Source organism: Manis pentadactyla, chromosome 19 (genome assembly GCF_030020395.1).
Source record: "Manis pentadactyla isolate mManPen7 chromosome 19, mManPen7.hap1, whole genome shotgun sequence".
NCBI lineage: Eukaryota > Metazoa > Chordata > Mammalia > Pholidota > Manidae > Manis > Manis pentadactyla.
The window spans coordinates 24,612,993-24,634,404 of record NC_080037.1 but is presented as its reverse complement, the minus strand read 5'-3'; the positions used below and the strand labels follow the sequence as shown (position 1 = coordinate 24,634,404).

Below are 21,412 nucleotides of genomic sequence, written 5' to 3'. Positions count from 1 at the left end.
TGTTTCTTTTTTGCTTGTTTGTCTCTCACTACTTTTCTTCTTCACTGTAGACAGCAAATGTTTGAATTTGATGCAAAGACATCAGCAAAAGAAGAAGATGCTTTTCACTTTGTCAGTTATGTTCCTGTTAATGGGAGACTGTATGAATTAGATGGATTAAGAGAAGGACCGATTGATTTAGGTAATCTGGTTCCTGTTCCTGGTACTTCGCTTTTGACGAGGAGAAAAATATTTGGTATTTACCTTTGTTTTAGCTGCACTGCAGTTTAAATTTTGAAGTGTGGATTTCAGTTTTTTATTTTGTAGTTATGATGGTGGGGAATCAGATAACAATTAAATCCTTATTTTGATACTAATATATGCTCTGGTTTTTCTTAGACCTCAGTTTCTTCATCTGTGAAATGAAGGTAGTTACCCTTATTACACAGAATTGTGAGTTTTATTGAGATAACTCCCTAACTCATTATTTCCTCAAACATTTGGTCAGCACTGACTAAGTAACACGATATGGTGGCAGTGCAAGTGGCATTAATGCTCTTTCCCCTTTTTTGCCAATAGGAAGAAAATAAGAACTGAAGTTTAACATAAATGCTAAAAGGATTTTTACTCTCCTGAATTTGCTAAAGTATTTATAAAAAGATATTTGGGGCCAAACTTTTGAAGTAATGTAATATTGATTTTATTTCATTTAAATGATTTTGAATTTTTTTCCAGGTGCATGCAATCAAGATGACTGGATCAGCGCAGTAAGGCCAGTCATAGAAAAAAGGATACAAAAGTAAATGTTCAGCTAATTTCATTGACATAATGTTCTGGTTTTTAAACATTTCAAAAAACTTTTATTGTTATTTTAGCATTGCTTATTGAACGTCCATTATTGATTGTATTAATTGTTTAGGAAATCTATTTCAGAAAATCTCTAAATTCTACAGAATGTCATCTTCATAGCAGTTAATAAGCAGATCTGCATTAAGTTATTTTGTACAATTATTTTGTAGAGTTTTGTTTTTGAGCATCTTTTTAAATTAAATTAAACTTTTTATTTTGAGATAATTATATATTCACATTCAGTTATAAAAGCTATACAGAGAGATCTTGTGTACCCTTTACCCTGTAATGGTAACATCTTACAAACCTATACTACAATGTTGCAGCCAGGATAGTGATGCAGTGAAGATACAGAATAATTCCCTAACTGCAAGGATTCCTCATGTTGTCTTTTTATAGCCACAATCACTTTCCTCTCCTGATGCCCCGCCTGCCCCCCACAATCTTTAATCCCTAGTTCTATAATTTTTGTCATTCGAAGAATGTCATATACCTGGAATCATATGAATGTAAGCCTTTTGGATTGGCTTTTTTCACTCACCATGATTCTCTGGAAATTCATCCAGGTTGTTAGGTGTATTAAGAGTTAATCCTTTTCTATGGATGGATAATAGTCTGTGGTATGGATATATCATTTTTTTGCCCATTCACCCATTGAAAGACATCTGGATTGTTTAGTTTTTGGCTGTTAGATGTACACATTTTTGTGTGTGAACATAAATTTTCATTTCTCTGGGATAAATGCCCAGGAGTGCCATTGCTTAGTCATATTGTAAATGCATTTGTGATTTTTTTCTATTTTTTTTTTGCATTTGTGATTTAAGAAACTGCCAAAGCCTTTTCCAAAGTGGCTGTGCCATTTTACATTCCCACCAGCAACAAATGACTGATCCAGTTTCTCCACAGAATTGCTAGCATTTGGTTTTGTCAATTAAAAAAAAATTTAGCCTTTCTGATAGGCAGGTGATGATGTTTCATTGTAGTTTTAGTCAGCATTTCCCTGATGACTAATGATGTGGAAAATCTTTTCATGCCTTTTGCCTATTTTGTAATTGGAGTATTTGTTTTTTGACTGTTGAGCTTTGAAGTTCTTTACATAATACAGATAATACTAGTCCTTCCTCAGACATATTGCCTGCAAATGCCCTCTCCCGGTCCGTAGCCATCCCCTCATCCTCCCTACATAGTCTTTCACAGAGCAAAAGCTGTTGATCCCAGTGAAGCCCAATTTATCAGTCTTTCCTACTGTAAAATGTATTTTTGTGTCAAATCTAAGAATTCTTTGGATAGCCTCAGATCCCAAAGATCCTGTCTTTTTTCAGGAAGGTTTGTAGTTTTTATATTTAAATCTGTGATCTATTTTGAGTTAATTTTTGTGTATTGTGTGATGTTAAGGTTCATGTTTTTGCCTATGTATGTCCAGTTGCCCTGGCACCATTTTTTGGAAAGGCTATCCTTCCACTGAATTGTTCCTGTACCTTTATAAAAAACCAGTTGGGCATATTTGTATGGGTTTATTTCTGGGTTCACTGTTCTGTTCCACTGATCTATTTGTCTGTTCTCTGCTAGTACTACACAGTCTTTATTACTGTAGCTGTAAGTCTTGAAATCAGGTAGAGTGATGCCTCTAACTTTATTTTTTTTTTCTTCAAAACTGTTTTAGCTGTTATAGTTCCTCTGCCTTTACATATAAATTTTAGTGTGATCTTGTCTGTATCTATTTTTCCTGGGATTTTGGCAAACTCACCTTGCTTGGCCTTGCTGAAGTCACCCACCAACTTTGGAAGTTTTTTGTGAATTACCTGGCATTTTCTACATAGATAATCATGTCTTTTGTAAGTAGGGACAGTTTTGGATCTGTCTGTTTCTCATTTCACTTTTATCAGTTTTTGGTGTAATTTTGCAGGTTTGTTTAGTGTATAAACAAACATTTATGGTCAGTATGCTTGGATTGACCTTTTTATCATTATATAATGTCTCTCTCTAGTAATTTTCTTTGCTCTGAAGTTTATCTCATAGTAATATAGCCAGTTCTGCTTTATGTTGATTAATATGCAGGGTGTATCTTTTTCCATTTTTTTACCTTCAACGTACATTTCATATTTAAAGTGAGTTTCTTGTAGGCAGCATATATTGAATCATGTTTTTTAACCCACTCTGCCATTTTCTGACTTTTATTTGGTGAGTGTAGACCATTTAATTGAATATAATAGATTTATGAAATTTAATAAAAGTTACATACATTTAATATGCAATTATTGATATTTTTTTCTCTTGGTTCTCTGTATTCTTTTCCTACCTTCTTGTGAGTTACTCAAACAATTTTTAGAATTGTGTTTTTACTTACCTGTAGTGGTTTTCAGTTTATTTCTTTGTATGGTGGTTTATTGGTGTCTCTAACTTATACCAGTTTACTGGTATTAACATTTTACCATTTTGAGTGGAATGTAGAAATCTACTTTCTTTTATGTACATTTACTGTTCTAATTGTTATAATTCCTCTACATTTAGTACCACATAAGATAGTATTATAATTTTTACGTCAACCATGAAACAATGTAGAAAGCATAAGAGAAAGAAAATGTATTTTTTCTCATATTTTTACTTTTTCCCATTATTCTTCTTTCCTCCTATTCCAGAACTCTTTCTTTTGTCATTTCTTCTCTGCTTAAATAAAACTTTCTTTAGCCATTCTTTTATGATAGATCTGCTGTTAGTGGATTCCTAGTTTTTATTCATCTATGAATGTTTTGATTTCCTTTTCATCTGAAGGATATTTTCACTGTGTATAGAATTCTGCATTGACAGTCTTTTCTTTTAGTAGTTGAAAAATGTTATTCCACTCCCTTCTGACTTCCATGGTATCTGATGATAAATCCACTGCTGTTCAAACTGTTTCTGCCCTGTAGATATGGTGGTGTTTCTCTCATTCTGCTCTCAAAATTTTTTCTTTTGTCTTTCATAAATTTTGGTATGGTGTGTTGGTATGGATTTCTTAGGGTGTATCCTATTTGGAATTTGCTCAGCTTCTTGAATCAGTGGGTTTATGTCTCTTGTCAAATTTTGGGAAGTTTTTATCCATTATATCTGGGAATACATTTTCAACCTTACCCTTTTTCTCCACCCCTTCCAGGACTCCAGTGATGTGGCTGTTAGATCTTTTGCTTTAGTCCCACAGGTCCCCGAGGTGCTCTCTCTCTCTCTCTCTCTCTCTCTCTCTCTTTTTCAGTTTCTTTTCTCTGTTCTGGTTCTGTTGGGTAATTTCTATCTTCCAGTTCGCTGATTCCTCTGTTGCTTCCATTCTGCTATTGAGCTTATCCATTGAACTTTTTTATTAGTTGTATGTTTCAATTATAAAATTTCCATTTAGTTCTTCTTTACATCTTCTTTTTCTTTGCAGGGATTTCCATTTTTTTTGTTTGTTTCCAATATATTTATAATTACTCATTGAATCATTTTTTATGAAGGTTGTTTTAAAATCTTTATCTCACTATCTGTTGAGTTTCTTTTTCACTCAAGTTTAGATTTGCATGATATTTAATGTGACTAATTAAATAAATTGATTTAATTATCAACTGAAACCTGAGTTTTTTTTGCGTGTTATACAACAAGACTCTGGATCTTATTTTAAATTTCTGTCTTAGTTGGTTTATATGGGTGATGCTCTGGCAGGGTAAATCAGAGATGCTGCCTCATTAGTTTCAGGTGGGAGTAGAAGTCTAGGTTTCTCACTCTGCCTCCACTGACATCTTAGGTGGGTAGGGGCTCTGTGTTACTGTTAGGTGGGGGTAGGAGTTCTGGCCCCAGGCTTCCACTGATACTGTTCTGACTGGGAAGGGTAAGGTGCCATTTATTGTTCTCTACATGGCTCCACCGATACTAATGTTGGAGAAGTTTCTTTATCACTGGATGGCAATGACTTCCCACTTGGCTTCCCATTTAGTCTCCTCTGATGCTGCAAATAGGTGCAATTACTACCCGCAGAGATGAATGTCCCAGTTCCTTACATAGCCTTTGCTGGTAGGTAAGATTGTGGCCACAATTTTTTTCAGTTGTATGTGGCTGTTGTCTAAAAGGTTTATTTTGGTAGTTTGACCCTTTCTTGTTTAGATTGAAAGAGCAGGTTCGTGTTAGTGCTTTTTTGTCTGTGCCTGTTGGCATTTCTTGATTGCTGGTTTCTTTAGCTCCAGGTCTAAGGTAATTGGGCAAAAAAATAACTTAGGAAATTCACTATTGTATCATTCTTGGGTCCTGGTTCCCTAGCCTGTCTTCTCTTCACCTTTCAGGATTTTTCTTTTTTTCTTTTTAATATATATTACATCTAGGATTTTTAGTTTGATATTTTCTTAGTGGGAAGAATAGGAAAATGAAAGTCCCACAAGCAGAGTTTTAAAAACAATGTTTTTACATAGTTCTAAGTACTATTTCTTTCCAGTTAATAGAATTATGTATGAGAAACTTTTGTGGGTGACCTAATGCAGAAACAGGCTTACATTTTCTATATGTTTTCATCGTGATCAAGCATCATTTACATAGTGTTATGGATAATTTTTCTAATGTCAGCCACTACCCTAAACAAGGTGTTTCATTCTAGTACTCTGGTATCAGAGTAGTGAAAATAAAACAGCATTCAGAAATTTTTTATAACAGGATATAAACATATTGTATTAATAAAGTAACATGTATTTTATAATTTGTGCATAATAAAAGAGTATAAATGAAACATAAAAATATGTTAATTAAAAGTAGCTATGTCATGACCCGGAGAAAGTGTATAGTTAGGAATGTAGTTAATTACAATCAAGATGACAGTATAATTAATCCAATAAATGTGAGGTATTAGTTTAATGATTTTTTTCTGAGATCATAAGTAAATGATAATTGCCATATTTCTTATAGAAGTATGAGAACTGATGAAAATATTTCATACATTTTAGAGGTGCTAACTTTATTTTAGAATATTTAAAAAGTATTTGTGATTGATGAAATTTAGCTAATTTTGTTAACTGCATTTGTACTCTTTCATATATGGAAGCTTTTTTAAAACGTTAATTTTTATTGTTAGCCAATTGAAGATTCTTATTTATCCTGGAGAATCATGGGGTAATCACAATAGATTCTCTTAATCGTAATAGTGTTACAATTTCTTATTACATTATGAACTTCTAACTTTTTTTAGATACAGTGAAGGTGAAATTCGATTTAACTTAATGGCCATTGTGTCTGACAGAAAAATGATATATGAACAGAAAATAGCAGAGTTACAAAGACAACTTGCTGAGGTTTGTGGCCACATTTTTAAATATAAAGTTCTAGTTTAGTTATTCTCTCAGGAAAAGTATTGATTTTTCTTTTCTTCTTTCTTTTTTTTTCTTTCCACTTTTAAGTGTCTTGAGTGGTGGTTAAGAGAAGACACTCTAGATTCGGGGTGCCTAGCTTCAGCTCCTGTCTTGGCAACTTAGTGGATATATGAATTTTATTATGTTTAAAGATTCCTCAGTTTCATCATGTAAAAATGAAGATAATAGAATGTATAGTTGTAAGGTTATTGTGAAGATTAACTGAGATAATACATATAAACCCCTTAAAACGGTGAGAAATAGTATATGCTGAATACATATTAGCAAGTAACTATTGACTATAATTTCATTATAATTAAGCAAGTTAGAATATGTTTCTCACGGAATTAATTAGGGACATTTAGATTCACATGTAATCTTTATTAGTCTTTAAGTTGATTACCTTTCTGTAGTAAATATAATTGGAGAAGAGAATTAGTAATAGACAAAGTCTTTTTACATTCCTTTGACCACATTTTCTTAAGAGTATTTTAAGCAAATATATTGTATAGCTAATGAGATTATAACAATACAATATATTACAGAATAGATTGTTTTTAGGTAAAAATTCATATGTATTATCATAGAATATAGAAATATGGAAGGTACTACCCAAGGCTTTTATCTTTTAATATTGCAGTTTATTAGGCTAGTATTGTATCACTAATACTAAGAGTAAAATTGGAAAATAATTGTACTGTGTTAATCATTTAGAAATATTTCGGACCTAAGCCTCAATCATTAGGGTGTGCTATTTCTTTTTCTTTCCCCTAAGGAGGAACCCATGGATACAGATCAAGGTAATATGTTAAGTGCTATTCAGTCTGAGGTTGCCAAAAATCAGATGCTTATTGAAGAAGAAGTACAGAAACTAAAAAGATATAAGGTATGTTTTATTTATTTTTTTATTCATTTAATATTTTAATATAGAGAATATATCTTGAAGTGAGGGTATATCAAGTGCTTTATTGCTTTTCCCCTATCATTTACTCATTTTTAGAATAATGAGTTGATTCCTTGGCACCCTACAAAGATAACTAACTAGTGAGGTTTCTTTCTTTTTTATTTTTTTGAAGTATTATTATGAACAGATTTTTAACCTATTTTATATTTTGGTTTACTTCAGTTGTTACTGATGCTCAAATTGTCCCTTATTTGGTCTCTAGGAGCCTCTTCAAGCTGTCTCCTTAGTCCTTCTGATAAGACATCGTCACCTTTGAGAGCTTCCTTACTTTCTAATAGGAAAAGATGTTTCAGACTCACCTTGTACATTTCATGCTTCAGGCTTGGAATCAGCCATTTTTAAGAAGCCCTGGGTACTTTTTGTGGGAAATAGTATGTAGAAACCACTATCTGTGGATATACGTAGTACTCAGGATGCCCAGTGATATGGATAGGTCATTAATTCTAGGCCTTTTAAGAGCTAAGAAGTACATTTTTTGTTTCTGTTTTGTTTTTGAAAAGAAAATGCAGTGTGAATTCATATTGATACTTAAATTTACATAAAGGGCTACATACTTGAAGTTAAGCATTTTGTATCTCTTAAGCTGGAAATCTTACTTCCTAACAACATTAACATAATTATTTGTTTTATGCCATATATGTATGTATAAGCAAATAATTACTTCTTTTCTTTTTTTTTAAAAAATATATCATTGACATACACTCATACAAAGGTTTCACATGAAAAACATTTTGGTTACTTTGTTCACCCATATTATCAAGTCCCCCAATACCCCATTGAAGTCACTATCCATCAGTATACTAAGATGCCACAGAGTCCCTACTTCTCTTCTCTGTGCTACACTGTCTTCCCTATGACCCCACACACACACCATGTGTGCCAATCATAACACCCCTAAATCCCCTTCTCCCTCCCTCCTCACCAGCTCTACCCCACCCATCCCCTTTGGTAACCTCTAGTCCCTTCTTGGAGTCTGTGAGTCTGCTGCTGTTTTGTTCCTTCAATTTTTTTTTCTTGTTATACTCCACAAATGAGGGAAATGATTTAGTACTTGTTGTTCTCCGCCTAGCTATTTCACTGAGCATAATACCCTCTAGCTCTATCCATGTTGTTGCAAATAGTAGGATTTGTTTTCTTATTATGGCTGAATAATATTCCATTGTGTATATATACATCTTCTTTATCCAATAATCTACTGATGGACACTTAGGTTGCTTCCATATCTTGGCTATTTTAAATAGTGCTATGATAAATATAGGGGTGTATATGTCTTTTTGAATCTGAGATCTTGCTTTCTTTGGGTAAATTCCTAGGAGTGGAATTCTGGGTCCAATGGTATTTCTATTTTTAGTTTTTTGAGGAATCTCCATATTGCTTTCCACAATGGTTGAACTAATTTACATTCCCACTGACAATGTAGAAGGGTTCCACATTCTCTGCATCCTCACCAGCATTTGTTGTTGCTAGTCTTTTCCATGTTGACCATCCCAACTGGTGTGAGGTGATACCTCATTGTGGTTTTATTTGCATTTCCCTGATAATTAGCGATGTGGAGCTTTTTATGTGCCTGTTGGCCATCTGAATTTCTTCTTTGGAGAATTGTCTGTTCAGATCCTCTGCCCATTTTTTAATAGGGTTGTTTGCTTTTTGGGTGTGCAGGTATGTGAGTTCTTTATATATTTTTATATATTTTTGATATTAACCCCTTGTTGGACATGTTGTTCACAAAAATATTCTCCCATATGGTAGGATACCTTTTTGTTCTACTGATGGTGTCCTTTGCTATATAGAAGCTTTTTAGCTTGATGTAGTCCCATTTGTTCATTTTTGCTTTTGTTTCCTTTGCCTGAGGAGATGTGTTCAGGAAAAAGTTGCTTATGATTATGTTAAAGAAATTTTTGCCTGTGTTTTCTAAGAGTTTTATAGTTTCACAACTTACATTTAGGTCTTTGATCCATTTAGAGTTTACTTTTGTTTATGGAGTTTCATTCTCTTACATGTAGCTGTCCAGTTTTGCCAACACCAGCTGTTGACATTGTATGTCCATGGCTCCTTTATCTTTTTTTTTTTGTTTGTTTCTTATCAAAATAGATGAAATTTTTTTTTTTTTTTTTTATTTTTTTATTGAAGGGTAGTTAACAACAGTATTGCATTACATTAGTTTCAGGTGTACAACACAGTGATTCAACATTTATATACATGATAATTCTAGGTACCAGGTATCACCATACCAAGTTGTTACAATATTTTGACTATATTCCTTATGCTATACATTACATCCCGGTTACTTATTTATTTTACAATTGGAAGTGTGTTTATATATATATATATGTATGTATATATATATATATATTTTTTTTTGTGTGTGTGAGGGCATCTCTCATATTTATTGATCAAATAGTTGTTAACCACAATAAATTTCTGTATAGGGGGGTCAATACTCAATGCACAATCATTAATCCACCCCAAGCCTAATTTTCGTCAGTCTCCAATCTTCTGATGCATAACGAACAAATTCTTACATAGTGAATAAGTTACATGGTGAACAGTACAAGGGCAGTCATCACAGAAGCTTTCGGTTTTGCTCATGCATTAGGAACTATACACAGTCAGTTCAAATATGAATATTCATTTGATTTTTAAACTTGATTTATATGTGGATACCACATTTCTCTATTATTATTATTTTTAATAAAATGCTGAAGTGGTAGGTAGATACGAGATAAAGGTAGAAAACAGAGTTTAGTGTTGTAAGAGAGCAAATGTAGATGATCAGGTGTGTGCCTGTAGACTATGTGTTAATCCGAGCTAGACGAGGGCAATAAACATCCACGTATGCAGAAGATTTCTCTCAGAACATGAGGGGGGAGGTTCTAAGCCTCACCTCTGCTGCTCCCCATTTTCTCACCAGATGGCCCCCTGCAACTGTGCCTGTCTTAGGTTGTTCCTCCCTTGAGGAATCTTACCCGTCTCTGGCTAACCAGTCATCTTCCGGGGCCATACAGGGAAATGTTAAGTTGGTAAGTGAGAGAGAAGCCTTATTGTTGGAAAAGGTTAGCTTTTTACTTCTTTGCATATTTATGCCCTGTGGCTTCTATGCCCAGCATTTGTCTTGAGGTGTCTTTACCACTTGGAAGAATTATGATACTCGGTAAATTCGACATGTGGCACGAGTTCTATTTAAAGGTTGTGATTAGGTAGGAAGAAGAAAAGCTATAGAAGTAGCAGGCGGAAGAAAACCTGGGAAGATTGATTATTTCTTTGACATATCTTCTTGTAGAGTAACTTCAGCATGGATAGGTTTTAAACTACTAATTAAATTGTGCACACACATTAACATAATAGGAATATAGTTACCTAACCAAAGCATACCTGTAATTACCAGCCATCTCCAGTGAAACCAAGAAAACCAGTTAGGCACCTTAGGCATTTGTGAAAACTTATCTATGATATGGTGGATATTGTCCGACTGAACTTAAACAGTCTGAGAGAATTCAGATAAACTAGAACAACCCATTCCTGGGGACTGTTCATATCCCATATGTTCTTTTAACGATAAATAGTCTGTGGTTGTAAGATTTTGGAGTGCTACAATTTGCACTTCTCCTAATTCTTGGTTGAGTTCCAACAGTATAGATCCAGTCCAATTTTTGTTTTACTGTATGCACAGGCCAGCTTAGATATCTCCTTCTTCATTCCCACGGCTAGTCCAGGAACTGGTGGGATGAGTGCATCTACATCTGTGACAGTGCGTGGATCTTTGTTGGAGTTTTTTTTTGCTGATCATCTTCTGTCATGAGTCTTCCTGAGAGTGCTGATGTTGGAAGTTCTTTTTCATATCGTATCTTAGTTCATTTTCGGGGTCATGGCTCCTTTATCTTATATTAGTTGACCATATATGCTTGGGTTAATATCTGGGCTCCCAGTTCTGTTCCACTGACTTATGGGTCTGTTCTTGTTTTAGTACCAAATTGTCTTGATTACTTTGGCTTTGTATTACAGTTTGAAGTTGGGGAGTGTAATTCCCCCTGCTTTATTCTTCCTTCTGAGGATTGTTTTGGCTATTTGGGGTCTTTTGTGCTTCTATATGAATTTTAGAACTACTTGCTATAGTTCATTGAAGAATGCTGTTGGAATTTTGATAGGGATTGCATTGCATCTGTAAATTGCTTTAGGCAAGATGGTCATTTTGACAATATTAATTCTTCCTATCCATGAGCACGGGATGTATTCCATTCATTGGTGTCTTCTTTACTTTCTCTCATGTGTGTGTTCTAGTTTTCATGGTATAGGTCTTTCACTTCCTTGGTTAGGTTTATTTCTAGGTATTTTTTTTTCATTCAGTTGTAAATGGAATTGTTTTCCTGATTTCTCTTTCTGCTAGTTCATCATTACTATACAGTAATGCAACAGATTTCTGTGTATTGATTTTGTATCCTGCAACTTTGCTGAATTCAGTTATTCTAGCAGTTTTGGAGTGGATTCTTCAGAGTTTTTTATGTATAATATCATGCCATCTGCAAACAGTGACAGTTTGACTTCTTCCTTACCAATCTGGACGCCTTTTATTTCTTTGTGTTGTCTGATTGCCATGGCTAGGACCTCCAGAACTATGTTGAATAAAAGTGGGGAGACTGGGCATCCTTGTCTTGTTCCGGATCTTAGAGGAAAATCTTTCAGCTTTTCACTGTAAGTATGATGTTGACTATGGGGTTGGCATATATGGCCTTTATTATGTTGATGTACTTGCCTTCTATACTCATTTTGTTGAGAGTTTTTATCATGAAAGTATGTTGAATTTTGTCAAATGCTTTTTTGGCTTCTATGGAGATGATCATTTTTTATATATTTTTTAATGGGTAAACATAATGGAAGATGTTCTTTATTCAGCATAATGTCTGGAACACACTTGGGACAATCTTTAATGTCCTGGCTTCTCTTGTTTTTTTATTTTTTAATTTTTTTATTTTGGTGTCATTAATCTACAATTACATGAGGAACATTATGTTTACTAGGTTCACCCCTTCACCAAGTCCCTCGCAAAACCCCCATTACAGTCACTGTCTATCAGCGTAGTAAGATGATGTAGAATCACTACTTGTCTTCTCTGTGTTGCACAGCCCTCCCTGTGCCACCTCCCACATTATACATGCTAATCGTTATGCCCCCTTTCTTCCCCCCACTTTATCCCTCCCTTCTCACCCATCCTCTCCAGTCCCTTTCCCTTTGGTAACTGTTAGTCCATTCTTGGGTTCTGTGATTCTGCTGCTGTTTTGTTCCTTCAGTTTTTTCTTTGTTCTTATACTCCACATATGAGTGAAATCATTTGGTACTTGTTTTTCTCTGCCTGGCTTATTTCACTGAGCATAATACCCTCTAGCTCCATCCATGTTGTTCCAAATGGTAGGACTTGTTTTATTCTTATGGCTGAATAATATTCCATTGTGTATATGTACCACATCTTCTTTATCCATTCATCTACTGATGGACACTTAGGTTGCTTCCATTTCTTGGCTATTGTAAATAGTGCTGCGATAAACATAGGAGTGCATCTGTCTTTTTCAAACTGGAATGCTGCATCTTTAGGGTAAATTCCTAGAACTGGAATTCCTGGGTCAAATGGTATTTCTATTTTGAGCTTTTTGAGAAACCTCCATACTGCTTTCCACAATGGTTGAACTAATTTACATTCCCACCAGCAGTGTAGGAGGGTTCCCCTTTCTCTACAACTTTGCCAACATTTGTTGTTGTTTGTCTTTTGGATGGTGGCTATCACCAAATTAAAACTACAAGATATCTCATTGTGGTTTTAATTTGCATTTTTCTGATGACTAGCAATGTGGAGCATCTTTTCATGTGTCTGTTGGCCATCTGAATTTCTTCTTTGGAGAACTGTCACTTCAGCTCCTCTGCCCATTTTTTAATTGGATTATTTGCTTTTTGTTTGTTGAGGTGCGTGAGCTCTTTATGTATTTTGGATGTCAGCTCTTTATCGGATCTGTCATTTATGAATATATCATCCCATACTGTAGGATGCCTTTTTGTTCTATTGATGTTGTCCTTTGCTGTACAGAAGCTTTTCATCTTGCTATAGTACCACTTGTTCATTTTTGCTTTTGTTTCCCTTGCCCGGGGAGATAATGTTCATGAAGAAGTCGCTCATGTTTATGTCCAAGAGATTTTTGCCTCTATCTTTTTCTAAGACTTTTATGGTTTCATGACTTACATTCAGGTCTTTGATCCACTTCAAATTTACTTTTGTGTATGGGGTTAGACAGTGATCCAGTTTCATTCTCTTACATGTAGCTGTCCAGTTTTGCCAACACCAGCTGTTGAAGAGACTGTCATTTCCCCATTGTATGTCCATGGCTCCTTTATCATATATTAATTGACTATATATGTTTGGGTTAATGTCTGGAGTCTCGATTCTGTTCCAGTGGTCTGTGGCTCTGTTCTTGTGCCAGTACCAAATTGTCTTGATTACTGTGGCTTTGTAGTAGAGCTTGAAGTTGGGGAACGAGGTTCCCCCCACTTTATTCTTCCTTCTCTGGATTGCTTTGGCTATTTGGGGTCTTTCATGGTTCCATATGAATTTTTGAACTATTTGTTCCAAGTCACTGAAGAATGCTTTTGGTAATTTGATAGGGATTGCATCGAATCTGTAGATTGCTTTGGGCCACATGGCCATTTTGACGATATTAATTCTTCCTAGCCATGAGCATGGGATGAGTTTCCATTTGTTAGTATCCTTGTTAATTCCTCTTAAGAGTGTCTTGTAGTTTTCAGGGTATAGGTCTTTCAGTTCCTTGGTTAGGTTTATGCCTAGGTATTTTATTCTTTTTGATGCAATTGTGAATGAAATTGTTTTCCTGATTTCTCTTTCTGTTAGTTCATTGTTAGTGTATAGGAAAGCCACAGATTTCTGTGTATTAATTTTGTATCCTGCAACTTTGCTGAATTCTGATATTAGTTCTAGTAGTTTTGGAGTGGAGTCCTTAGGGTTTTTTATGTAAAATATCATATCATCTGCAAATAGGGTCAGTTTGACTTCTTCTTTACCAATCTGGATTCCTTGTATTTCTTTGTTTTGTCTGATTGCCATGGCTAGGACCTCCAGTACCACGTTGAATAACAGTGGGGAGAGTGGGCATCCCTGTCTTGTTCCCGATCTTAGAGGAAAAGCTTTCAGCTTCTCGCTGTTCAGTATGATGTTGGCTGTGGGTTTATCATATATGGCCTTTATTATGTTAAGGTACTTGCCCTCTATACCCATTTTGTTGAGGGTTTTTATTATGAATGGATGTTGAATTTTGTCGAATGCTTTTTCAGCGTCTATGGAGATGATCATGTGATTTTTGTCCTCCTTTTTGTTTATGTGGTGGATGATGTTGATGGATTTTCAAATGTTGTACCATCCTTGCATCTCTGGGATGAATCCCACTTGGTCATGGTTTATGATCCTCTTGATATATTTTTTAATTCAGTTTGCTAATATTGTGTTGAGTATTTTTGCATCTATGTTCATCAGGGATATTGGTCTGTAATTTTCTTTTTTGATGGGGTCTTTGCCTGGTTTTGGTATTAGGGTGATGCTGGCTTCATAGAATGAGTTTGTAAGTATTCCCTCCTCTTCTGTTTTTTGGAAAACTTTAAGGAGAATGGGTATTATGTCTTCCCTGTATGTCTGATAAAATTCCAAGGTAAATCCATCTGGCCCAGGGGTTTTACTCTTGGGTAGTTTTTTGATTACCGCTTCAATTTCATTGCTGGTAATTGGTTTGTTTAGATTTTCTGTTTCTTCCTTGGTCATTCTTGGAAGGTTGTATTTTTCTAGGAAGTTGTCCATTTCTTCTAGTTTTCCAGCTTGTTAGGATGTAGGTTTTCATAGTATTCTCTAATAATTCTTTGTATTTCTGTGGGGTCCGTTGTGATTTTTCCTTTCTTGTTTCTGATTCTGTTGATGTGTGTTGATTCTCTTTTTCTCTTAATAAGTCTGGCTAGAGGCTTGGCTATTTTGTTTATTTTCTTGAAGAACCAGGTCTTAAGTTTCATTGATTTTTTTCTATTGCTTTATTGTTCTCAGTTTTATTTATTTCTTCTCTGATCTTTATTATGTCCCTCCTTCTGCTGACCTTGGGCCTCATTTGTTCTTCTTTTTCCAATTTCAATAATTGTGACTTTAGACTATTCATTTGGGATTGTTCTTCCTTCTTTAAATAGGCCTGGATTGCTATATACTTTCCTCTTAAAACTGCTTTCACTGCGTCCCATAGAAGTTGGGGCTTTGTGTTGTTGTCATTTGTTTCCATATATTGCTTGATCTCTATTTTAGTTTGGTCATTGATCCATTGATTATTTAGGAGAATGTTGTTAAGCCTCTATGTGTTTGTGAGCCTTTTTGCTTTCTGTGTACAATTTATTTCTAGTTTTATACCTTTGTGGTCTGAGAAGTTGGTTGATAGAATTTCAGTCTTTTTGAATTTACTGAGGCTCTTTTTATGGCCTAGTATGTAGTCTATTCTGGAGAATGTTCCATGTGCACTTGAGAAGAATGTGTATCCTGCTGCTTTTTGGTGTAGAGTTCTATAGATGTCTATTAGGTTCATCTGTTCTATTGTGTTGTTAAGTGCCTCTGTGTCCTTACTTATTTTCTGTCTGGTTGATTTGTCCTTTGGAGTGAGTGGTGTGTTGAAGTCTCCTAAAATAAATGCATTGCATTCTGTTTCCTTCTTTAATTCAGTTAGTATTTGTTTCACATATGTCAGTGCTCCTGTATTGGGTACATATATATTTATAATGGTTATATCCTCTTGTTGGACTGACCCCTTTATCATTATGTAATGTCCTTCTTTATCTCTTGTTAGTTTCTTTGTTTTGAAGTCTATTTTGTGTGATACTAGTACTGCTACACCTGCTTTTTGCTTCTTGTTGTTTGCATGAAATATCTTTTTCCATCCCTTGACTTTTAGTCTGTGCATGTCCTGCATGTCTTTGGGTTTGAGGTGAGTCTCTTGTAAGCAGCATACAGATGGGTCTTGCTTTTTTATCCATTCTATTACTGTGTGTCTTTTGATTGGTGCATTCAGTCCATTTATATTTAGGGTGATTATTGAAAGATGTACTTATTGCCATTGCAGGCTTTAGATTCATGGTTAACAAAGGTTCAAGTTTAGCTTCTTTACTATCTTACCATCTAACTTAACTTACTTATTGAGCTATTATAAACACAGTGTGATGTTTCTTTATATCTCTCCCTTCTTATTCCTCCTCGTCCATTCTTTATGTTAGGTGTTTTATTTTGTGCTCTTTTGTGTTTCCTTTGACTGCTTTTGTGGGTAATTGATTTTATTTTTTGCCTTTAGTTAGTATTTGGTTGGTCTGCTTTCTTTGCTGTCATTTTATTTTCTCTGGTGACATCTATTTAGCCTGACGAGTGCTTCCATCTATAGCAGTCCCTCTAAAATACCCTGTAGAGGTGGTTTGTGGGAGGCAAATTCCCTCAACTTTTGCTTGTCTGGGAATTGTTTAATACCTCCTTCATATTTAAATGATAATCGTGCTGGATACAGTATTCTTGGTTCATGGCCCTTCTGTTTCATTGCATTAAATATGTCATGCCATTCGCTTCTGGCCTGTAAGGTTTCTGTTGAGAAGTCTAATGATAGCCTGATGGGTTTTCCTTGGTTGGTGACCTTTTTTCTCTCTCTGGCTGCCTTTAATACTCTGTCCTTGTCCTTGATCTTTGCCATTTTAGTCATTATGTGTCTTGGTGTTGTCTTCCTTGGGTGCCTTCTGTTGGGATCTCTGTGTGCTTCCATGGTCTGAGCAACTATTTCTTCCCCCAGTTTGGGGACATTTTCAGCAATTATTTCTTCAAAGACACTTTCTATCCATTTTTCTCTCTTCTTCTTCTGGTACCCCTATAATGTGGATATTGTTCTGTTTGTATTGGTCACACAGTTCTCTTAATATTCTTTCATTCCTGGAGATCCTTTTATCTCTCTCTGCGTCAACTTCGCTGCATTCCTGTTCTCTGATTTCTTTTCCATTAATGGCCTCTTGCATCTCTGCCATTCTGCTTTTAAGCCTTCCAGAGATTGTTGTATTTCTGTAGTCTCCCTCCCAACTTTATCCGTTAGCTCTTGCATTTTTCTCTGCAGCTCCATCAGCATGGTTATGACCTATATTTTAAATTCTTTTTCAGGAAGATTGGTTAAATCTATCTCCCCAGGTTCCCTCTCAGGGTATGTCTGTGTTATTCTGGTATGGATCAAATTCTTCTGCCTTTTCATGGTGATAAAGGTATTCATGGGCAGTTGGCACATGTGTCAGCTGGGAGAACAAATCCCTTCCCACTTGCTCGTTGCCTTCCTCTCCTGCGAGAACGGCGACCCCTAGCGGCTTGTGCTGGGCCGCTGCGTGCTGACGGGATCTCTGAGTCTGGCCTGGGTGACTGCGGAGATGGCTCTCGCGGCTGCCGTGGCCGTGGCTGGTCTCAAGGTGCTGCTCTGCTTTGGTGGGTCTGCGCTGGATGGGGAATGGGTGGGAGGCTGTTTATCGCCGTGAGGGGCCTCAGCTGCACTGCTGCCCAAGGGGTTAGGGTGCCCAGAGTTCCCCAGGATTCCCAGCTGCTGGGCTGAGTGTGCCCGGTCGCTTCTGTCTGGCCGTGAGGCTCCTGTTCCTTTATGACTTTCAACAAGCACTCATTTTTCTTTTGTCCCAGGTTTGCCGGCCGTGGGGACCCTCTCGCAGGTTTTACTGTTCCATTTCCCTAGTATCCAGCACACTACGCAGTGTGTGTCTGTGCTCCCAGTGTGGATAACTAGGGCTGTGTGTTTAGCAGTCCTGGGCTCCCTCTCCCTCCCCGCTCCAACTCCTCTCCTCCCACCAGGGAGCTGGGGTGGCATACGCGCTCGGGTCCCACTGGGCTGCGGCTTGTATCATACCCCCTTTGTGAGGTGCTGGGTTCTTGCAGGTGTAGATGTAGCCTGGCTGTTGTACTGTATCTAATGGTCTCTCTTAGGAATAGTTGTATTTGTTGTATTTTAAAAAATATGTGTGGTTTTGGGAGGAGATTTCCACTGCCCTCCTCATGCCGCCATCTTGGCTCCTTGTGATCATGTGGTTTTGTCCTTCTTTTTGTTGATGTGGTGGATGATGTAGATGGATTTTCAAATGTTATACCATACTTGCATCCCTGAAATAAATCATACTTGATCATAATGGATGATCTTTTTGATGTATCTTTAAATTCAATTTGCTAGTATTTTGTTGAGTATTTTTGCATGTATGTTCATCTGAGATATTGGTCTGTAGTTTTGTTTTTTTATGGTGGCTTTGCCTGGTTTTGCTATTAGAGTGATGCTGGCCTCGGAGAATAAGTTTGGGAGTATTCCCTCCTCTTCTACTTTTTGGAAAACTTAAGGAGGATGGGTATTAAGTCTTCACTAAATGTTTGATAAAATTCTGCAGTGAAATCATCTGGTCCAGGAGTTTTGTTCTTAGGTAGTGTTTTGATTACCAGTTTAATTTGATTGCTGGTAATTGTTCTGTTCAGATTTTCTGTTTCTTGCTGGATCAGTCTTGGAAGGTTGTATTTTTCTAGAGAGTTGTCCATTTCTTCTAGGTTATCCTGTTTGTTAGCATAAAATTTTTCATAGTATTCTCTCATAATTCTATGCATTTCTATGGTATCAGTAGTGATTTTTCCTTTCTCATTTCTGATTCTGTTTATGTAAGTAGACTCTGTTTTTTTCTTGATTAAGTCTGTCTAGGGTTTTATCTATTTTGCTTATTTTCTTGAAAAACCAGCTCTTGCTTTCATTGACTCTATTGTTTTATTCTTCTTGGTTTTATTTATTTATGCTCTAAATTTTTGACTTAAGGCCTCATTTGTTCTTCTTTTTCTAGTTTCATTAATTGTGAGTTTATACTGTTCATTTGGGATTGTTCTTCTTTCCTGAGGTAGGCCTGCCTGTATTGCAGTATACTTCCCTCTCAGCACAGTCTTCACTGCATCCCACAGATATTGCGGTGTTGAATTATTGTTGTCATTTGTCTCTATATATTGCTTGATCTCTGTTTTTATTTGGTCATTGATCCATTGATTATTTAGGAGCATGTTGTTAGGCCTCCGTGTGTTTGTGGGCTTTTTCGTCTTCTGTGTATTATTTATTTCTAATTTCCTACCTTTGTAATTTGAGAAGCTGGTTGGTACAATTTCAATCTTTTTGAATTTACTGAGGCTCTTTTTGTGGCCTAGTATATGATCTATTCTTGAAAATGTTCCATGTGCACTTGAGAAGAAGTGTGTATCCTATTGATTTTGGATGGTGTGTGCTGTAGAGGTCCATTAGGTCCATGTGTTCTAATACGTTGTTCAGTGCCTCTGTCTCCTTACTTATTTTCTGTCTGGTTGATCTGTCCTTTGGAATGAGTGGTGTGTTGAAGTCTCCCAAAATGAATGCATTGCATTTATTTCCACCTTCAATTCTGTTAGTATTTGTTTCACATATGGAGGTGATCCTATGTTGTGTGCATAGATATTTATAATGGTTATATCATCTTGTTGGACTGACTCCTTAATCATTAGGTAATGTCCTTCTTTGTCTCGTCAATTTTTTTGTTTTGAAGTCTGTTTTGTCCGATACAAGTACTGCAACACCTGCTTTTTTCTACCTTTTAGTTGCATGAAATATCTTTTTCCATCCTTGTACTTTCAGTCTGTGTATGTCTTTGGGTTTGAATTGTGTGTCTTGTAGGCAGCAAATACACAGGTCTTGTTTTTTTATCCATTCAGTAGCTATGTTTTTTGATTGATGAATTCAGACCATGTACATTTAGGATGATTATCAATAGGCATGTACTTTCTACCATTTCAGGCTTTAGATTCATGGTTACCAAATGTTCAGGGGTAATTACCTTACTGTCTAACAGTGTAATTTAACTCATTTTGTGTGCTATTAGAAACACAATCTAAAGGTTCTTTTTTTTCTTCCCTCCTTTCTCTTCCTCCTCCATTCTTCATATATTAGGTATCATAATCTGTACTCTTTGTATTCTCCTTGACTGACTTTGGGGGTAGTTGATTTAATTTTGCAAGTGCTTAGTAATTAATTATTCTACTTTCTTTACTGTGGTTTTATTTTCTCTGGTGACAGCATTTAGCCTTAGGAACACTTCCATCTATAGCACCTCCAGAGTAGACTGTAGAGATGGTTTATGGGAGGTAAATTTTCTCAGGTTTTTCTTACCTAAAAATTGTTTAATCCCTCCTTCCAAATTAAGTGATAATCCTGCCAGGTAGAGTATTCTTGGTTTGAGGCCCTTCTGTTTCATTGCATTAAATATATCATGCCACTCCATTCTGGCCTGTTAAGTTTCTGCTGAGACATCTGATGATAGCCTGATGGGTTTTTCTTTGTATATGATCTTTTTTCTCTCTCTAGCTGTTTTTAAAAGTCTGTCTTTATCCTTGATCTTTGCCATTTTAATTATTATATGTCTTGGTGTTGTCTTCCTTGGGTCTCCTGTGTTGGGAGATCTATGCACCTCCATGGCCTGAGAGACTATCTCCTTCCCCAGATTGGGGAAGTTTTCAGCAGTTACCTTCTCAATGACACTTTCTGTCCCTTTTTCTCTCTCTTCATCTTCTGGTAACCCTGCAATGTGAATATTTTTCCGTTTGGATTGGTTCACACAGTTCTCTTAATATTCTTTCAGTACTTGAGATCCTTTTTCTCTGTGCCTCAGCTTCTTTATATTCCTCTTCTCTAATTATTATTCCATTTACCATCTCTTCTACTACATCTAATCTGCTTTTAAATCCCTCCATTGTATGTTTCATTTCAGATATGATTACTGACAATTGATTCTCCATCCTATATTTGTCCCTGAGTTCTTGAGTATTTTTCTGTACATCCATGAGCATCTTTATGATTTTTATTTTGAACTCTCTTTCAGGAAGATTGGTGTGTTCAGTTTTACTTGGTTCCTTTTCACTTGGTGTTTGTGAGATTTGGTTTGAACCAGGTTCCTCTGACGTTTCATATTTGTATGTGGCGCCTTCTAGTGCCCAGATGCTCTAGTCTCTGGAGGCGCTCATCCCCTGGAGTGATGTTGGGGGTCGCAGAGGAGCAGCACTGGTGTTGTTTCATGAGCTCTGCTCTGTTCTCCAGGTGTATGCAGTCTGATGCAGCTTTCTTTCCTGTTCATCTTTTAGGATTATTTGTATTAACTATATTTTCATATAATATATGGTTTTGGGAGGAATTCTGTCCCA

General features: G+C 36.0%; 1 protein-coding gene across 7 annotated transcripts in view; it reads left to right on the top strand.

Moving 5' to 3' along the window:
- Positions 1 to 21,412, top strand: part of UCHL5 (ubiquitin C-terminal hydrolase L5) — a 61,982-nt gene that overhangs the window by 30,849 nt on the left and 9,721 nt on the right. For 2 of the 7 annotated variants that reach the window (XM_036919674.2, XM_036919677.2), the window contains exons 6-9: positions 51 to 181; positions 715 to 778; positions 6,008 to 6,110; positions 6,946 to 7,053. In XM_036919674.2, coding sequence (XP_036775569.1) covers positions 51 to 181; positions 715 to 778; positions 6,008 to 6,110; positions 6,946 to 7,053 — 406 coding nt within the window. Of the gene's footprint in view, positions 1 to 50; positions 236 to 714; positions 779 to 6,007; positions 6,111 to 6,942; positions 7,054 to 21,412 lie in introns of all 7 variants that reach the window. The other 5 variants (XM_036919673.2, XM_036919676.2, XM_036919671.2 and 2 more) reach the window with 3 other exon arrangements.